This window comes from Diceros bicornis, chromosome 35 (genome assembly GCF_020826845.1).
Source record: "Diceros bicornis minor isolate mBicDic1 chromosome 35, mDicBic1.mat.cur, whole genome shotgun sequence".
In the NCBI taxonomy this organism is placed as follows: domain Eukaryota; kingdom Metazoa; phylum Chordata; class Mammalia; order Perissodactyla; family Rhinocerotidae; genus Diceros; species Diceros bicornis.
This window is the reverse complement of record NC_080774.1, coordinates 22,523,609-22,542,162: the sequence shown is the minus strand read 5'-3', so window position 1 is coordinate 22,542,162 and position 18,554 is coordinate 22,523,609. Positions and strand designations below refer to the sequence as shown.

The following is an 18,554-nucleotide window of genomic DNA, read 5'->3' as shown; positions in this document are numbered from 1 at the left end:
GTTGGCCCCATCCGTACCTCCTCATCCATTGGCCTAGATGGGGTACATGGTGTATCAAGTATCACACAAAGAACTGACCATTCAAGCTCTGGCCAAGCTGTATTTCCAGCATGACAAACTTCGTCATCTGTTAATGCTTGAGCCACAGATTTAATTAAGATTATATAAGCAGTTAAAGCATATCTAGTCTCAATTAGCAGAAGCCAGAAAAGAAATATACAAGCACTTTATTTTTAAAACTTCAAAATTAGCAACAATTAGAGAGGAATCTTCTTTAACTTGATCTTTTCTTCTACATTTGAAAAGTATCTCATCTTTGTTAAAATTTCCTTGGCTTTTTCAAAATCATCTAAAATAAACAGAGACATTAATGTCAGGCTTCATTTCAAGCAAGAATAAAACCAACTCTATTGACCAAGGCAGCTGGATCAAAGCTGAGCTCCGGGCTCTGGAGGGCCAATTACTCAGTAAATGTGTGCGAGAGAGGGAGACCATCTGGATTGTTAAAGGGACGAAGGGATTAACCAAAAGGGGCAGAAGCATGCGTGTTTACAGGATTTAGACTTTAAACATGAGAAGCTGACCTTCTTCAGGCCAGTACCCACGTAATAAATGGGTGATGTTTTACGAGTTTTCCCTTATCGTACATGGTGGTCTAACCCTGAAGAGGACGTGGAAGCACTGGGTGCTTCCTCTGTGCCAGGTGCTGAGGTACAGAGCTGCCCTCAGGGGGCCTACGGTCTCTGAGAATGATGCCCTTGGACCAATGGTTCTCGACTGGGGGTGAGTTTGCGCGCACAGGGATGTTTGGCAATATCTGGAGACATTTCTGGTTGTCACAAGTGGGGAGGTGGTACTGACACCTAGTGGGTAGAGGCCAGGGATGCTGCTAAACATCCTACAGCATATAGGACAGCCCCCCACAACAAAGAATTATCTGGACCAAAATGTCGGCAGTGCCAGGTTGAGAAACCCTGACTTAGATATATGTAAAACTAAATAATATACTGTTATATTCATATATGGTTAAAACCATCAAGAAAAGCAAGAGAATGATTAATACAGACTTCAGGAGAGTGGTTACCACGGAAGGGGGATGCAATTGCAAAGGGCCTACTGGGGCTTGGAAGGCAGTGGTCATGTTCTATTTCTTTATTTTATTTATTTAATTTATAAAAATCATTTTAATTGTGGTAAAATACACATAACATAAAATTTATTATTGTAACCATTTTTAAGTGTAGGGTTCAGTGGCATTAAGTACACTTACATTGTTATGCTACCATTACCACCATTTAGCCACAGAACTCTTTTCATCCTGCAAAACTGAAACTCTGTACCTATTATGAAACAAGAATGAAACAATGAAACAATAACTCCCTATTCCTCTCTCCCTCCAGCCCCTGACTGCCACAATTATACTTTCTGTCTCTATGAATTTGACTACTCTTCAAATTTGACTACTACTTCCTCATATAAGTGGAATCATAAAGTATTTATCTTTTGGTGAGTAGCTTATTTCATTTAGCATAATGTCCTCAAAATTCATTCATGCTGTAGCATGTGTCAGAATTTCCTTCCTTTTTAAGGCTGAATAATATTCCATTGTATGGATATACCACATTTTGCTTATCCATTCAACTTTTGATGGACACTTGGGCTGATTCCACCTATTAGCTCGTGAAAAATTCTGAACACAGGTGCTACAAAAATTCTCTCCTTGACCAAATGCTAGCCAGGCTCCTCTGAGCCCACTTCTTGACTAGGCCTTGACCTAAAAAGACCTGAACAAACACAAACGTAGTTTCTAACAGCTCAATGCCACATCCCTAGGATGACTCTAGCCCCCCTTAAAATGCCTGCCTGAGAAAACTCAGGGCTGCCAAAAGAATTTACTGTTTATTCTAGCCACCTCCTGAAGACAGGCCCCCTGCCTCCCAGTGTCTGTGGGTAGACAGGAGCCTAACTTCAAGAACCACCAGTTAGCAAACCCAATTGGTTTCACATGGAGCCCCACCTCCTACTTGTAATTTTTCACTTCCCTGACTCTACTAAGCCCCTGAGCACCCCCTCTCTATTTCCTCATTGTCCCTTGAAAATGCCCAGTCACAAATAGGTTGAGTTCAGTTCACGTTGGACTCTTTTCCCTATTGCAATAGTTACTACTGATTAAAATCTGTCCTTAGCACTTTAACTAATGTCCGGCTTTGTTTATCTTTGATAGTTGTCTGGCACTGTGACTTGGATCTGGATCAGAAACACCATCAGGCCCTCGGAGGGACGTGACAAACAGACTTTTCAGCATGCATAGAGACCTCTGTCTCATCTCCAGTTTGCTTGCTTGTTTGGGTATCTGGTGTTGAGTCTAACTTCTGATCCAATTCTCCAGACATACGTCCCTACAGTGAGGACAGACTGAGATTCTTACCATTCTGAGTGTACTCTCTGAAGCTAGATTAGAGTCCCAGGCTTCTTTGGAAAGCTACCTCCTAGGCCAGAATTCTTCTTGGCTCCTTGCTTCTAGTGGCGATTGACTCTTGGGTTGGAAATTTTTTTTCCCTGGCTCCATGTGAAGCTTTTGTTCTACTTGATCCTGCTTCTTCCAGGGGAACTCAGTCAACTAAAATCTTCCTTCTCAAACTCCTGCTGACTGTGTGCCACCATGGTGCTCTGTTGGCTTCTTTTCTTGGTGGTATAACTTAGGAAAATTTGGAACTCCTATAGCTTCTTTGGGAAACTTAAAATCTCGCCAAGCTATCTCTTCTAACCTCTCTTTCCCATCACCTCCCCTCCTCCTTCCTCCATTTACCACCTTCCACCTTCCTTTCAGCTCCCTTGCATCCTTTGATATGTCCCCCTTCAAGCCCCTACCTCCTCCACCCCTCTGTCCACCCTGCCAAACCTTTCTCTTCCCACTCTCACCCTTTAGCTCCCTATAGTCACTGGAACTTTGGGCCCCCTGTCCCCCCTGGGGGTTCTCAAGGGACTCAGGTACCCCCAAAAGCAACCACCTGAAGCTGAAAAAGAAAAAAAAACTACTTGGAAACAGACATTTAGTCTACAGCCTCCATAAGATTATATATCAGGGCAAAAAAATAAAAAAATAAAACATCTTTAAGGTCTCTTCCACAAATATTGGTGGAAAGCATTAGCCCTCATATTGAGCAGGTAACCTTTAACTTCTTCCATCTGCTAAATACACAATTTGGATAAATATATAAAAGAGAGTAAAAATGAGAACCACATATATAAACTAGGGAGTTTTTTTGTTTGTTTGTTTTTGTTTTTTGTGAGGAAGATCGGCCCTGAGCTAACATCTGCCAATCGTCCTCTTTTCACTGAGGAAGACTGGCCCTGGGCTAACATCTGTGCCCATCTTCCTCCAGTTTATATGGGACGCCACCACAGCATGGCTTGACAAGCAGTGTGTCAGTGTGCGCCCAGGATCCGAACCGGTGAACTCTGGGCCGCCGCAGCAGAGTGCACGTACTTAACCACTTGCGCCACTGGGCGGGCCCCATAAACTGGTGAGTTTTTTAAAAAATTAATTAAAATTTTCCAGTTTTATTGAGATATAATTGACATATAACATTGTATTAGTTTTAGGTGTACAACACGATGATTTGATATGTGTATATATTGTGACATGATTACCACAATAAGTTTAGTTAACATCTATCAACCCACTTGAAGTGAATTTTATATTACTGTATTTATGTCTGATTTATGGCTAAAATTTTTAAATGAAAAGTGTAAGATCTGTATTTGCATCTATCTGTATGTGTATATCATATACACATACATACATAAACATATGATATTTCCCTACCCTTGGATGGTATTACCAACTTAATTTATAAAATCCCTTAAAGGAGTTGTATCCTAATTGATTTAGAGAGAAATAAGCACTTATATAAATTAAATATTCCTAAAACTTCCAGAAATATAGGAACCAACTAAAGTGTTTTTCAATCTCATGTAATTTGGGTAAATCTTTGGTAAATAAGACTAGTTTGACATTGTTGGTTTAATAAAACAGGTATGTCTTCAGAGTTGTCAACATTAAGTATAATGCAAGCATACATTTTTATTCTACTTGGGTTTACTAGTCAAATAACTAATATTTATCAGACGTTTAAGATTATAAAATGATAAATTTGATTTTATTGATATGATATTACTCAAATTAAATTATGACAAGTGTTATTTCAACAATAATTGTTTTATAATATGTTGTCTAAAAATTATTTCCAAAATCTTTTTGGTAACTTGGAACCTTAGAGTTAGCAAAGTTAAATAACAGATATTCATTAAATATCTAAATAATTTCTAAATAAGATAAAGTACTGAAACATTCATTATTAAGTATAAGTTTATATTCTTTTGGCTTCATATTTTTATATGGTACAGAGAGGCCAAAGATATTTGGGTCTGTTAAAAAACAGTTTCTTCTTGACACGTTAAAAATATTGTATTATAAAAAGCATATACTTCTGGAGATTATGAAATGGTATATTCATAAAATTTGCTAATCTGCTACAGAATACTGGTGTATCATAGTTTGCAATTTCTACTTCCTAGTTGTCTCTGTAAAATAAAAGTTACTAATGGTTAAAATTTATAATCAATATATATAGGAATAAAACTGCTAGAAACAATAAGAGTGAAGAAAAACAACTCTGTATACAAAGTATGGGAGAAAAGTAGGATGTGTTTTTATATGAAAAGTATGTAAGGAATGTAGGATGTGTTTTTGTTAAGATTAAAAAGGAGAGGGCTGGCCCCGTGGCTTAGCGGTTAAGTGCACGCGCTCCGCTGCTGGTGGCCCGGGTTCGGATCCCGGGCGCACACAGACGCACCACTTCTCCGGCCATGCTGAGGCCGCGTCCCACATACAGCAACTAGAAGGATGTGCAGCTATGACATACAACTATCTACTGGGGCTTTTGGAGAAAAAAAAAAATAAATAAATAAAATCATAACAGAAAAAAAAAAGATTAAAAAGGAGAGTAATTTTATCTTAAAGTAGAATGTGAAAGAAGGAAAGAATAGGGCAAAACCTGAATGGATACAGAAAGTTGTAGAGGGCCGGCCCCATGGCTTAGCGGTTGGGTGGGTGCGCTCCGCTGCTGGCGGCCCAGGTTCGGATCCTGGGCGCGCACCGACGCACCGGTTCTGCGGCCATGCTGAGGCCGTGTCCCACATACAGCAACTAGAAGGATGTGCAGCTATGACATACAACTATCTACTGGGGCTTTGGGGGAAAAATAAATAAATAAAATTATAAAAAAAAAAAAAAGAAAGTTGTAGAAAAGGAATTTTATATTGTGAAGTCAAAGCTGGTTAAGATTAAATGGATTTATATATAAGGTGTTTATTAAAAGTAAACTTTAAAACAATAGTGTATTGATACAAAACTAGTTTCGTTCTCTCTCTATTAAAATGACAAAGTTTCTTGGATCATTGGCCTGCTCTTAATAAAAGATTGTAAAAGGTTTTTCTTTACCTTTTGAGTAATCTGCCTAGGAAACATATATTCTGTGCCTTATCCAAATAATTTCCTGTGCTTCATGTTGTCTTTATCATGTCTTTGATTACTTAAGAGAACCAAGTCTTCTCACTGTTTTTTTTTTTTTTTTTTAATTTTTATTTATTTATTTTTTTCCCCAAAGCCCCAGTAGATAGTTGTATGTCATAGCTGCACATCCTTCTAGTTGCTGTATGTGGGACGCGGCCTCAGCATGGCCGGAGAAGCAGTGCGTCCGTGCGCGGCCGGGATTCGAACCCGGGCTGCCAGCAGCGGAGTGCACGCACTTAACCGCTAAGCCACGGGGCCGGCCCTTCTCACTGCTAAAAGAGCTAAGGTATTTTTTTTTTATGTTACCTCCTATATTTGCCTTTGAAATCTTTTATTATCACTGTGGTTAAATAGATAACTAAGTCTTATTTCACAATGACCTATGATCCTATTTATTTATATATTTATTTTTATAATTTTATTTATTTATTTATTTTTCCCTCAAAGCCCCAGTAGATAGCTGTATGTCATAGCTGCATATCCTTCTAGTTGCTGTATGTGGGACACGGCCTCAGCATGGCCAGACAAGCGGTGCATCGGTGCACGCCCGGGATCCGAACCCAGGCCGCCAGCAGCAGAGCGCGCGCACTTAACCGCTATGCCACGGGGCCGGCCCCTTATGATCCTATTTAATTAAATATTCAAACCTTTTGACATTTTTGACAACTTCTCCTAATCAAATTCTAAATAAAGTCTTCCTGACTTTGAAGTTTCCAAGAGGGCCCCTGGAAAACCTCAAAAGATTTATTCTCTCATCTTGTAAAAAGAGAGATATTAAATTATGTTTGGGGGCCGGCCCCGTGGCTTAGTGGTTAAGCGTGCGTGCTCCGCTAGTGGTGGCCCGGGTTCGGATCCCGGGCGCACCCGGGCGTGCACCGACGCACTGTTTGTCTGGCCATGCTGAGGCGGTGTCCCACATACAGCAACTAGAAGGATGTGCAACTATGACGTACAACTATCTACTGGGGCCTTGGGGAGAAAAAGGGGAAAAAAGGAGGAGGATTGGCAATAGATGTTAGCTCAGGGCCGGTCTTCCTCATCAAAAAGAAGAGGATTGGCATGGATGTTAGCTCAGGACTGATCTTCCTCACCAAAAAATAAAAAAAATAAAAATAAAAAAATAAATAAATAAAATGAATTTCTTTAAAAAAATAAAGTAATTAGGTTGATTTGAAATACTAAACTATAATGGAAGCTTTGTCAAAGAAGAGATACTTAGTCTTCCCTAGGTTATTTCTGTATGGGTAAAATGTTATTATTTCAGAAATCATATAGTTCCTAGAAATTTGTTAATGCCTTCACCATCCATGATATGTCCTGGTATAATGCTTTCAGCCCAGTTATTAATTCAAAATGTTAGATGTCACAGAAACAACCAAATTTCCTTGTCAATTATGTTATTTTTATAATGAACTCTCATCAGATCTTTAGCTATGGCCATTTTAACTCTTTTGCTATCCAGAGTTGTTGTTTTACTCTGATGTTTTCCTAAAAGTTCTTGCAATCAGCTAGAGGCCAGAGTACTTGTGTTCAACAAAAAGGGACTGTCGGTGAGACCTATGAAAAAGGTCAGGTACTCTGGGGTACAGGCTTCTGATGGCATTGCTTAAATAACTGACATCAAACCAACAGACTAAGTCAGAGTTTCCAAAACTAATGAAAAAGCCAGTGAGTTCATAAAACTGCTAACCCAAGATCAAACAGAACAAAATTAATTACATAAAATTGAGTAAAGTGATAAAGGATGATTATAATTTTTTATATTTTTTGTTCAAAATATTGCTGGCTCTTAAATGTTCTATTTTCAAGATATAAGAAAATCCCCTTCCATTTTCTCTTAAGCTATCTATGACTCATAACAATCTAGTAAATTATACTTTTGTAATTTTTACTTATAAAACATTTATCTTTTTCTCTTTTCCTGATCCTTCAAAAACTATTTTTGGAAACTATATTTGAGTATTCTTATTTTCATGGCAACAGTTATTTGTACAGGTTCAGTAAGAATCTGTCCTCTTTGCAATAGGACATAATTAAAAACATTGGTTATATTAGCAAAGTTTGGAATGGAGTGTCATATTTGAAAATGATGCATAAAATCAGATATGACCAGACAATTTTAAGAAACTAAGGTTGACTTTATGGAGCCAATGCTTACAAAACCCTCTTGAAAAAGCGAGCCTGGTATCTGACTTATAGGGTTCCCAGCCTTACAGGTGAGTAAGGAAGATCACTTCCTGGCAGGCCCAGGAAACAGGATATTTTGGAGACCTTGAGAAGAGGGGAATTCACCCAAATTATAGGTACTGCAGATGAAGACTGATGGAGAATTCTTGGCTTGACTTCCTAGTATTGAGAGGCTTTTAAAGTCCAATCTGAGATTCTTTTTTTTTTTGGAGAGGAAGATCAGCCCTGAGCTAACATCCATTGCTAATCTTCCTCATTTTGCTGAGGAAGATTAGCTCTGAGCTAACATCTGTGCCCATCTTCCTCTATTTTGTATGTGGGACGCCGCCACAGCGTGGCTTGATGAGTGGTGCGTAGGTCCGCGCCCAGGATCTGAACCTGCGAACCCTGGGCCACTGAAGCAGAGCACATGAACTTAACCACTACGCCACTGGGCTGGCCCCTTGAGATTCTTTATAAAAAGTTCCATAAAGAAAATGTAAAATGTCCTGTATGGCTGATTATCATTCTTGCTGCACTTATGTAAATAATCAGGCCAAATTTAATGAAAGTAAAATGATTTTGTAAACAAGAATAATCTTACTTTGATTATCTTTGATTAAAAAGATTGATTTTATTTATTTCAGTGGAACACCTTTGTGCGTTATTAGAATCCTGTTCAGTCTTTGAGGTTTTATTTCTCCCTATAAACTGAACTGGATCCTGCCAGCTTACACATTTTATCAGCCCTTACCAAATTCTCAATTCTTCTAGTTTCCTTCAATACCTGACTACAACTTTCCATATTGATGTTTCCAATTTTTCTCCCTCCCTCCTGACTTGGTGTCACTAAGAATTAAAACTTGACTGCCCAGACCCTTATTGGGACTGAGGTTGTCTGTCTTGTGGCTGCCCCTTTCCTCCAGGACCTGAAAAAGTCCCACAAGCTGAAGCCAGACAACTTGATATAAACTTCAAAGAACTCATCACCACAACAAATCATGTATGGGCAACCTTTGTGCCTGGAACTGCTGGCAGATGGGCTACTCAGAAAGTCCACCAGAACTCCTGCCTCTTCCATGCTCTGCTCTGGGAGAGAACCATGACTGTGACACTGATGTCTTTGCCATCACCACAAACATTCCAACTATAAACCAGGAAATCCATTAGATGGCCACTGCCGTCCTCATGCCACCCTCTAAAGATGCTTAAGAGTTCAATGTCTTCTCAAGTGGCTGCCCTCTCGACTTAGAAATGAGGTTTATAGTCTGCTCCAACCATTAACCTTTGTTTTTCTTTTTGTTTCCATAGATGCTCCTCATTAAATGCCTGATTGCTCACGTCATCCAGCAAATATCCTCTACTACCAAATCTCAACAGATGGTTCAGCTAGTCCTTAATAAACAACAGGCGATCGAATGAGAAATAGACTTATATTGCTCAAAGGAAAGAAGAATGTTTCTTTCTTACTGTGTGTTCCAGCTAACACCTGAAAATAGGGCCCCTGTCTCCAAGGCTCTGTGGGCGCGTCGAAGCCGAACTTCGATAAGCAACAATTAGCAAACCCAGATGGGTTTCACACACCAACCACTTCTTCCAGCTTTTGGTAATTTTTCACTTCCCTGACTCTATTGAGCCCTGCTCACCCTGCCTCCCTACTCCCTCATTCTCCCTTTAAAATGGACTCTTCTTCATTGCAATACTTATTACTGATTCAAACCTGTCCTTACCACTTTAACTAGTATCTGGCTTTATCTTTGACAGTGCATCTCTTGGAGTCCCTGCTGTCAATTCTTTAGGTATATACCCAGAAGTGGAATTGCTGGATTGTATGGTAATTCTATTTTTAATTTTTTGAGGAACTGCCATACTGTTTTCCATAGTGTCTGCACTATTTTACATTCCCAACAACAGTGCACAAGGGTTCCAACTTCTCCACATCCTTGCCAACGTTTGTTATTTTCTGGGGTTTTTTTTTTTTGATAGCACTCTTCTTAATAAGTGTGAGATGATATCTCATTGTGGTTTCAATTTTCATTTCCCTAATGGTTAGTGATGTAGAGCATCTTTTTATGTGCTTATTGGCCATTGGATGTCTTCTTTGCATGTTATATTTCTTAAGCTGAGTGGTGGGGACATGGGTGTTTGGTCTATTATTATTCTTTAAATCGTACTTATTTATTCTCTTGAAAAATTGTATTTCATAATTAAAAAAATAAAAGTATCCAAAGGTATAACAAGAGCTGGGGCTGGGCCCTGGTGGAACACAATCAAACCATCTTAGCCAGTGGGTTAGGGACACGGATTTCAGGCAGATATGTCAGGCTAGGTTCCTGTCTTTTCTGCTGTTAATTTATATTCCTCCACATCTTTTTAGAGACCCCCCACCGGCTACTTCTCTGAATTGACTCCTACAGTCCCTGCAAAGTAGGCAGCACACTGTATAAGCCTATCTCCTCGGCCTTAGGTGACTGGACTGGAAGGGACATCTGGCTCAAGCTGGGCCAATCAAATTCTCTCTCCCAGGAATCTAGAGTTGGGTCTAGGGGACTCTAGGCAGATGGTGAAAGGTCTTGTTCTTATAAGGTGACAGACCAAGGAAGACTAAGGAGTCATCCAGTGGAGGAGGCCACTTTGGAGCACTGTACACTAATAAGGAAGCAGATGGAACTGGTTTACAGAGAAGAGAGGAGGATGGAGTGGACTGCCAGGGGCACAGGTCTAGGACTGCAGTCTTGGTTCCAGACTGCTTTCAGGTTCCTAGCTTCTGTCCCTGGAAAGCTCTTATCACACTGTTCTATAATCATTGCAAGTTTTTCTCTGGGAGAGAGTCCTGATTGCTTATAATAACATCCCTTTATCTGGGCTAGTATGAGTGGCTTTCTGCTTCCTGCAATCAAATGATCCCTAAGCCAAAGGGTTAATATTTTCTTATTTAAGGGGTGGCAAAAGTCAAGCATGGTGAGAAAGGTTGTTCTTGCTTAAACATAGTTAGAAATAGATCTAGTCTCTTCAATCTGAGAGCCAGGAGCAGCAGGGACAAGGATGAACATTCCATATTTGTAATTCAGGCACAGCTCTGCCATGGACTTCTCCTGGGCTTTGCCAAATGTTGACTCTGCAGCCTTGCCCTTAGGATCTGCCTGTGTTGGCTTCAGCCCCCATCCCTCACCTTATCTTTTCCGACTTGCTAAAGAGGAATGGAAGCATTTCTCTCATCTAATCTTTCACTGGCATATCACTGTTTTTGGCACACAGCTAATTTCTCTAGTAAGACTGTGAATCCTGAAGGCAGAAATGTAGACTCATACATGTTTCATATCTCCCTATGTACCTATCATAGGATGGCTATAAAATAGATACTTATTGAATGGATGGTTCTACCTCAGTGTTTACAATTTCTTTCCATATTTAAAAAAGTCAAGAAATAAAGTACCTCGTTCAAAAGCTCTGGTCACATTGTCAGTCAATTCTTTCTGTTTAGCTGAAAGAGAAAACCATTATCTTAATTTTTCTGCTTAAATCGACTCATAATATGAAGACAACACTTTGTAATCATGCTGGTGTGAACACAACACAACAGGAAGCTTGGATTCAAGGATACGGCTTCATAACCTCTATCTCTACATGCCCCAGCACAGCAACTCCAGTTCAGGACAGCGCCGGCTGACTCCAGTCACACTCTTGTTTTTCTTTTTCTGTTTTTTAAGGCATTTTTTTTGCTGAGGAAGATTCACCCTGAGCTGACATCTGTTGCCAATCTTCCTTTTTTTTTTTTTGCTTGAGGAAGATTAGCCCTGAGATAACATCTGTGCCAGTCTTCCTCTACTTTGTAAGTGGGTCGCCACCACAGCATGGCTGACGAGTGGTGTAGGTCCGCGCCGCCTGGGATCCGAACCTGCAAACCTGGGCCACCGAAGTGGAGCGTGCCAAACTGAACTACTATGCCATGGGGCTGGCCCCTTGTTTTTCTACCCATGAAAGGTCTGAAGGGCAATCAACAAGGCTCATAAAATGGCTATAGAATCATTAAAAAAAACAGAAAAAAAGACAAGGAAATGCCTTGAATATCTCCACCAAGCAGTCTGAATCCTCCAGATCTCAGCAAGGAGAAAATTAACAAGCTGGGCTCGCCTATCAGCAGGGCATTACAGTGTTTCAGGCAACCACTACAAATTACACAGCCTCTCAGGAAATGAAACATTTAGATCATATTGTACCTTAAGAGAGAAGATGCCAGATGAAGTAAAGGAGCAGCTATCTCAGTTTCTGTTGTTTCCTCATTAGGAAATGAGGAATTTTACCATGAGGGCATTTTCTAGATATAAATGGTATCAATCATTTATATGGTACCTGTTTTCAGAGCACTTTCAGATACACTATATCCCCATTGTAGGCAATGGCACCTATTGGGGAACTGTCCTTGTGGTCACATGGTTGGTGAGTGGAGGAGGTGGGAACAGACCCCAAGTCTCCAGACTCCTAGACAGTGGTTGGAACTCGCTTCTCAGGTAGCAACGTGGTGTAGACAAAAGAACACTGGACTAGGAGTCTGGAGGCTCTGAAGTCCTGACCACAAAACTAACTAGCTCTATGCCCCAGAACATTCACTTAACCTGGGCCTCAGCAGGTACCTGTGGGGAAGAATTTAGGAATTAATCTAAGTGAGGGTTAGTGACCTGCTCAGAGTTGGATGTTTACTATAGGGCTAGAATAACCTCCACCATTGGCTGAGCACTTACTATGGGCCAGCCACTGTGTTAAGTGTTTTACATGCTTTATCTCATTTAATTTGATCCTTGCAACAACCAGTACTAACATTGTCTCCATTTTACAGATGAGGAAACTGAAGCTCAGAGGGGTGAAGTCACTAGCTCAAGGTCACACAGAAAGTTAGCGGCAGCGTTGGGACTGAACCCAAGTCTACCTCACAGCAGAGCTTCATGATCCTCTGCCTTTCAAAGCCGTGCAACTGGGACCTCTGATTGCAAATCCAGAGTTTCTCTTCTACCAATACCACCCAGACCTAACACTGTTGATAACATTCCCAGCTGACAGCGCTCCCACCACAGCTTCTATTTTATTGCTTTTAACTTCTTTGTTTGTTATTTATTCACTCATTTGATAAATATTTACTGATCCCGTTATAATCCAAGTACTATTCCATGTGCTGAGAATGAGGGAAGCAACAAGCAGACGCAATTTCTGCCTCTGCAGAACTTCTAGTCTAACAGGGTAGGCTGATATTGGTCAAATGATCTCACATAGAACAGTAAGGTTATAACTGTGATTAGTCCTACAAGAGACGGGTACCCAATGCCAAAAGGTATAGACAGAGAGGTTCTCTGAGGATTCTGAGGAAGCCATGATTTCCCCCAGATCTGATGGGAGGAAGAACTAACTAGATGGGATAGAGAAAAGGGTTTCAGGCAGAAGCAACAGTACGTACAAAAGCCCTGGGGCAGGAAGGTGCATGGTACAGATGAAGAACTGGAAGTAGCCCATGTGGCTAGAGTGGAAAGAGCAAATGGGAGGAAGCAGAGGCCACACCATGCAGGGCCTCATAAGCCATGCTAAAGAGTTTGGTCTTGGGGCTGGCCCCATGGCTTAGTGGTTAAGTGCATGTGCTCCGCTACTGGCAGCCCGGGATCAGATCCTGGGCGCGCAGCGATACACCGCTTGTCCGGCCATGCTGAGGCCGCGTCCCACATACAGCAACTAGAAGGATGTGCAACTATGTCATACAACTATCTACTGGGGCTTTGGGGAGAAAAAGGAGGAGGATTGGCAATACACGTTAGCTCAGGGCCAGTCTTCCTCTGCAAAAAGAGGAGGATTGGCATGGATGTTAGCTCAGGGCTGATCTTCCCCACAAAAAAAAAAAAAAAGAGTTTGGTCTTTAACCTGAGAGCAGTGGGTGCCACTTAAAGTTTTTAAGCAAGGCCAAGGGTGACATGATCAGATTTGGGTTTCAAAAAGATCACACAAGTGACAGTGTAGGAATATATTAGATTGAAGGTCCAGATAAACCAGTCTGGAGTTACTGCAGGTGTCCAGATGAGAGAGAATGGTAGCAAGGAACAGGTGATGGCAGTGAAAATGGATGGATGGATTTGAGACACATTTAGAAGGTCAGCTTTTCAAGACTTGGTGATGCACTGTCTATGGGGGTAAGGGAGAATAAGTTGTCAAAGATGCCTACTCACTGTTTTGGACTTGTGCAGCTGGATAGTGTCACTCACTCAGAAGCGAACATCAGAAGAGGCATAGATTATTTTTTTGAGGAGGGAGGGGAAATGTTCATGAATTCCATTTTGGACACACTGAGTTGGAATATATAAACTCCACAAAGGCATGGACCATGTCTTTCTTGTTCACTGCTTTATCCTTAGTGCCTGATCCATGGTAGCCCTGCTATAAATATTTGTGAAAGTGCATATGTACTTTCCGTGAAAGTGCGTACTATTGGAGTGAGAACCCTGAGGACTTTTCTCCATGGCACAGTTAATTTCATGCGTCAACATTTAGGCTATGGTGCCCAGCTGTTTGGTCAAACACTAGTCTAGATGTTGCTGTGAAGGTACTTTGTAGATGTGATTAACATTTACAATCAATTGATTTTAAATAAGGAGATCATCTTTGATCATGTGGGTGGGCCTCACCCAAGCAGTTGAAGGCATTAAGAGCAAAAACTGTTTCCTGGAGAAGGACTTCTGCCTCAAGACTAACATAGAAATCTTGCCTGAGTTTCTAGCCTGCTGGTCTGCCCTACATATTCTGGACTTGCTAGCCCTCATAATCATGTAAGCCAATTCCTTAAAATAAATTACTTTTTCTTTCTTTCTCCATCTCTCTCTCTCTCTATATATACCTACATACATATACACTATTGGTTCTGTTTCTCCGGAGAACCATGACTGAAACACTATGGAAAAAAGTGGAAAGCAAAGCAATCTGGGATCAGAAGACCAAGGTTTCAATCTTTGCTCTGTAATGTGACCTTGGGCATTTCCATGAACTTCTGAAGCCTATTTTTCTTGTCAGAGACAATGATGTTATCCAAATGTCATGGGTAGGAAGGAGGATTGCAATCTGCAAAACACTACTATATTCTTGGTTTAAGGCAGACTTCCAGAGACTTAGAGATGTTGCAAGTCTAACTTCCAGACAAAATTGGTTTCAGTATAACCAAGAACAAAATTACTCTCTGAATCATTATGATGACCAATATGTACTCTTTATATTCATTTTTCACTTAACTCCAGACATGTACTCATAATGGCAATAAAATGAATTTGGTGGTATTTTATCTTTTACCTCTGACAACAGATTCAATCTCTTTCATGGCAGCTTCACTTTGAGCTTCTGTGAGTTTCTCATTCATTTCCATTATTTCCATGAGGAAATGCCTGTCCATTTCATAATCTGTCCCTTCAGGAATCTGTACTCCATGGAGCTTTAGCTATTGGAGCACAAAGCAGGGAAAACATAAGTCATATATATATGTAAGGTATAAATATAACTTATTTGTATTTATTATAAATAATAAGGTTCAAGAAACTATGGTCAGAGTCATAAATCCTACTCACCCTTCAGAACAGAATACCATTCACAGGGAAAACTTGAACTGTCCTAATAATGAAAGCGAGGGTAGGGTGCTGGAAACTTGGGCTGAGACAGGAGTGCTAGGATGGGATCCCTCTCTGCTACCTGGAACTGTGTGACCCTAGGGGAGTCACTCCTCCATTTGGGAGGCTGAAATAGATATTTGCAAAGATTCTATTAAATCCTAAAATTCTAAGGTGCTCACCTCCCCCCAAAAATACTCCCAAATTACTCTTCCCTAAAAGCTATCACCATTCAAGCCTTGAAATTTATAGAAAATAGTTTTAAAAAATGCAATTGGCTAAGTAAGATTTACAGAGAATGCTCAGAGAAAACTATATTTGTATAACGTCTTTGAGGCTAAATATCTTTGGTCCCTGGACTAGCTTAGGTCTCAAGCACTCCTCTGCTGAACAGAGAGGAGCAGCGGTCCCACAGCATAATGGACACCAGGCAGTCACACATGGGAAATCACCTTACAAGGTATAGTCCCCTGCTCAGGGGTGCCAGAAGGGTCTTATAGGCATCATTCACCAGGGTTGAATGCTTCTCTGAGAAGTCCTTTTCAGTCTGTTAGTGGAGATAAAGAAAGTCTTATTACCAACCAAATCAGCCATTTTACATTCACAAACTGTTTCATAAAATACCGAGGTGCAGGCACCTAAGAAGTGGTCAGAGTAGAACTGGGGTGGGATGAGCTGTCTTTATTTTCAGCTGATGGGTTCTAATTCTGCTGGAAAGTTGGGTAAAAGCTGTGAGTGCAGGGCAGGTCCAGGGCCTGGCCGGCCTGGGTCAGCGTGTCCCAGGGTGGACCGGGTTGTCCAGCTCTGTCTCTGATTATCACATAACCACAAGGCCACTGCCACCCACCCGGTGTGCACATGTGTTTTGGTATCATTAGGAGTGGCCAATAGGCTACCTGAGACCTCTGGCTGAAGAAATCTGGGTGGACAAGACGCTGCAGTTGCTGGTACCTTTGCTGGAGCTTCGCAGTGTCAACTCTGAAGGAGCGGTTGCTGGAAGGAAATTGGGAGAAGAAATTTATGCATCAAATATTTATAGATTTGTATACTATGGCCCTGGTTCCTGTTCTCATGGGGAAGAGGCAATAAAATGTAGACAGAGATAATTTCAAAAAGTGGTAGGTGCTGAGGGAAAAGAGAATAGAGTCAGAGAGAGTGGTAGATGTGGTTGACAAAGAGATGACATTTGAGCTGAGACCCGAATGATGAGGAGTAATCAAAGACCAGAGCAAAGAGTCATGCATGCAGAGGGACCATGCAAAGGTGGGAACAAGTTTGGTACCTTGAAGAACTTAAAGGGTAGTGTTATTGCAGCCCATCATAAGTGCTCAGTGACTGGCGGGAGCAGATCCCAGAGCTAAAGGGAAGGGGCATTCCCGAATCCCACCCTATCTTTCCAAAGCCCAGGTCTCTTCATCTCTGTCTCCCACTTATATTTTAATCCAATCCCTTTCACTTTCTATTCCCAGAGCCTGCCCTCTCTGCCCACCTTTACCACCTCTCCAAGCTCCTCAACCTTCAGAAGAAAATGGGAAATAACCACTCCTTTCTCAGACCCTCTCCCTCCAATTCTCACTTTTCCCTTAGACTCCGCCTACAATGTTAGGTTTTCTGTGCTTTTACTCCCTTATTTTGGATAACACCTCAGTACCGCTTTCTTAAAAGTCTCAACCCAATTTTAATCATTCTGACCCTATCCCTCAAATCTCCCGTCTCCCGTCCCTTAGGCCCCGCCCCCAACTCATCTTTCCCTCAGGCCCCGCCTCCCAACTTCTCTTTCTCTCAGGTCCCGCCCCTCGAGTCTCCCTCCACTGAAGCTTCCATCCTTCAATTTCCCCTAACTTCATTCCCCGCCCCTCCAGTCCTGCCTCCACTCTTGTGTCTATCCCGCAAAGTTCCTTCCCTCAGGCCCGCCCCTCAATTTCCTCTCAGGACACATCCCATCCTCCATTTTCCCAGACCCCACCCCCAGCCCCTGCTCTCTAGGGCTCCGCCCACCTATCTAACCCATTCCTCCTCCCTGACGAGGCTGAGCAGCCCTCCCCTCTCGCACGCCAGCCCCCGACATCCCTCTCGCCCTGGCGCGTTTCCCGAAACCGCCTCCCGTACCAGTCCATGAGGCTGAAGTAGTCTCGAGTGGGGTCAGGTGGCTGCAGCGCGCGGCACTGCGGACAGAAGAACCCGTCCCCCCGCATGGAGCCCCCTGGGCCGCCGCAGTTCCAACACCTGGGGGAGTTGCTTCCCGCCAGCGATGCAGCATTGCAGCCCAGCGGTCTCCTTCCGAGAACCCCTGCTGGCCACAACCCCCACACCCGGAGCAAGGCCCCTGCCCTCCCGCCCCACATCTGGCTCGCGGCCTATCTCGCCGCGTTCACCCGTGGGGGGAAAAGGGGAAAGAGCGGCCGACTAGACTAATGATGTTGATTGGCTGGGGAGCTGAGGGGGCGGGATCACCCAGGGGAAAACTGGATTCTGAGTCCCGCTCTGCGTTTTAAACTACAACTCCCAGCAAGCCTTTAGGCTCCGCGCGGACGGTCACATCCGCTGCTCCTCATTGGTCCGGCGGCGGCGGAGGGGTGTTTTGATTGGCTGAGGGTGGAGTTCGTATCTGCTCGTTTAGCGCCACTCGGGTGGCTGCGGCTGCTGCGAGTGTGCGACTCCAGGTGGGCTCACGCGGTGAGTCATAGTGGGGAACTTCTCTTGGGTGTTTGGGGATTCGAATCCCGTCCTCAGGGTCTTAATGCGAGCTGAATTTCCCGAGCTTCCGCTTTGTTCGGTTTTTGAGGTCGGGCGGTGGGGAGAGGAATGCGTGGCGACTCTCTTCCTTCTTTGTAGATCAACCTCGAGGTGAAGTTCACTTCCCCTGTTACTTGCAAGCTGAAACTGGCCCGAACATACAGGATAATAAGGAATAAAGTTGTGCTCTTCAAAATCAGAGCGAAGTTGCTTTGTAAAGAGTTCTATAAATGTTAGTAATTCTTACCATACTTTAGGATCAATCTCGAAAATAACCTATTAAGAACCCACTCTTAGCTGCTAGGCGCTGCAGGAACTGGAAACACACTGAGGATGTAGGAGGATGCCCTGCGAATGTCCATGAGTAAGTGTGTGGATGGGGTGGCGGGGAACGGGTAGGAGAGCACCAATCCTCCTTGGGACTGAGTTTCTCTATTTGAAAAAAA

General features: G+C 42.4%; 2 protein-coding genes across 12 annotated transcripts in view; one reads left to right on the top strand and one right to left on the bottom strand.

Annotated features, from left to right (window-relative positions):
- Nucleotides 1-209: 209 nt before the first annotated feature.
- On the bottom strand, nucleotides 210-17,732 carry HSCB (HscB mitochondrial iron-sulfur cluster cochaperone). 6 transcript variants are annotated; one of them, XM_058531698.1, is made up of 6 exons: nucleotides 17,482-17,732; nucleotides 16,269-16,365; nucleotides 15,830-15,919; nucleotides 15,062-15,206; nucleotides 11,181-11,228; nucleotides 210-349 (listed from the first exon to the last, which is right to left on the bottom strand). In XM_058531698.1, the coding sequence occupies exons 1-6, from the start codon at nucleotides 17,715-17,717 to the stop codon at nucleotides 258-260; spliced, it is 708 nt and encodes a 235-aa protein (XP_058387681.1). In that variant the 5' UTR covers nucleotides 17,718-17,732; the 3' UTR covers nucleotides 210-257. The 6 variants fall into 6 exon arrangements, with proteins under 6 accessions (XP_058387681.1, XP_058387682.1, XP_058387683.1 ...); XM_058531699.1 differs by lacking the exon at nucleotides 11,181-11,228; XM_058531700.1 differs by lacking the exon at nucleotides 15,062-15,206.
- A 229-nt stretch (nucleotides 17,733-17,961) lies between these two features.
- CHEK2 (checkpoint kinase 2) overlaps nucleotides 17,962-18,554 on the top strand; it is a 37,888-nt gene continuing 37,295 nt past the window's right edge. For 3 of the 6 annotated variants that reach the window (XM_058531691.1, XM_058531690.1, XM_058531692.1), the window contains exon 1: nucleotides 18,073-18,472. The gene's annotated coding sequence lies outside the window, so the exon portion shown is untranslated. Of the gene's footprint in view, nucleotides 18,049-18,072; nucleotides 18,473-18,554 lie in introns of those variants that run through there. The other 3 variants (XM_058531687.1, XM_058531689.1, XM_058531686.1) reach the window with 3 other exon arrangements.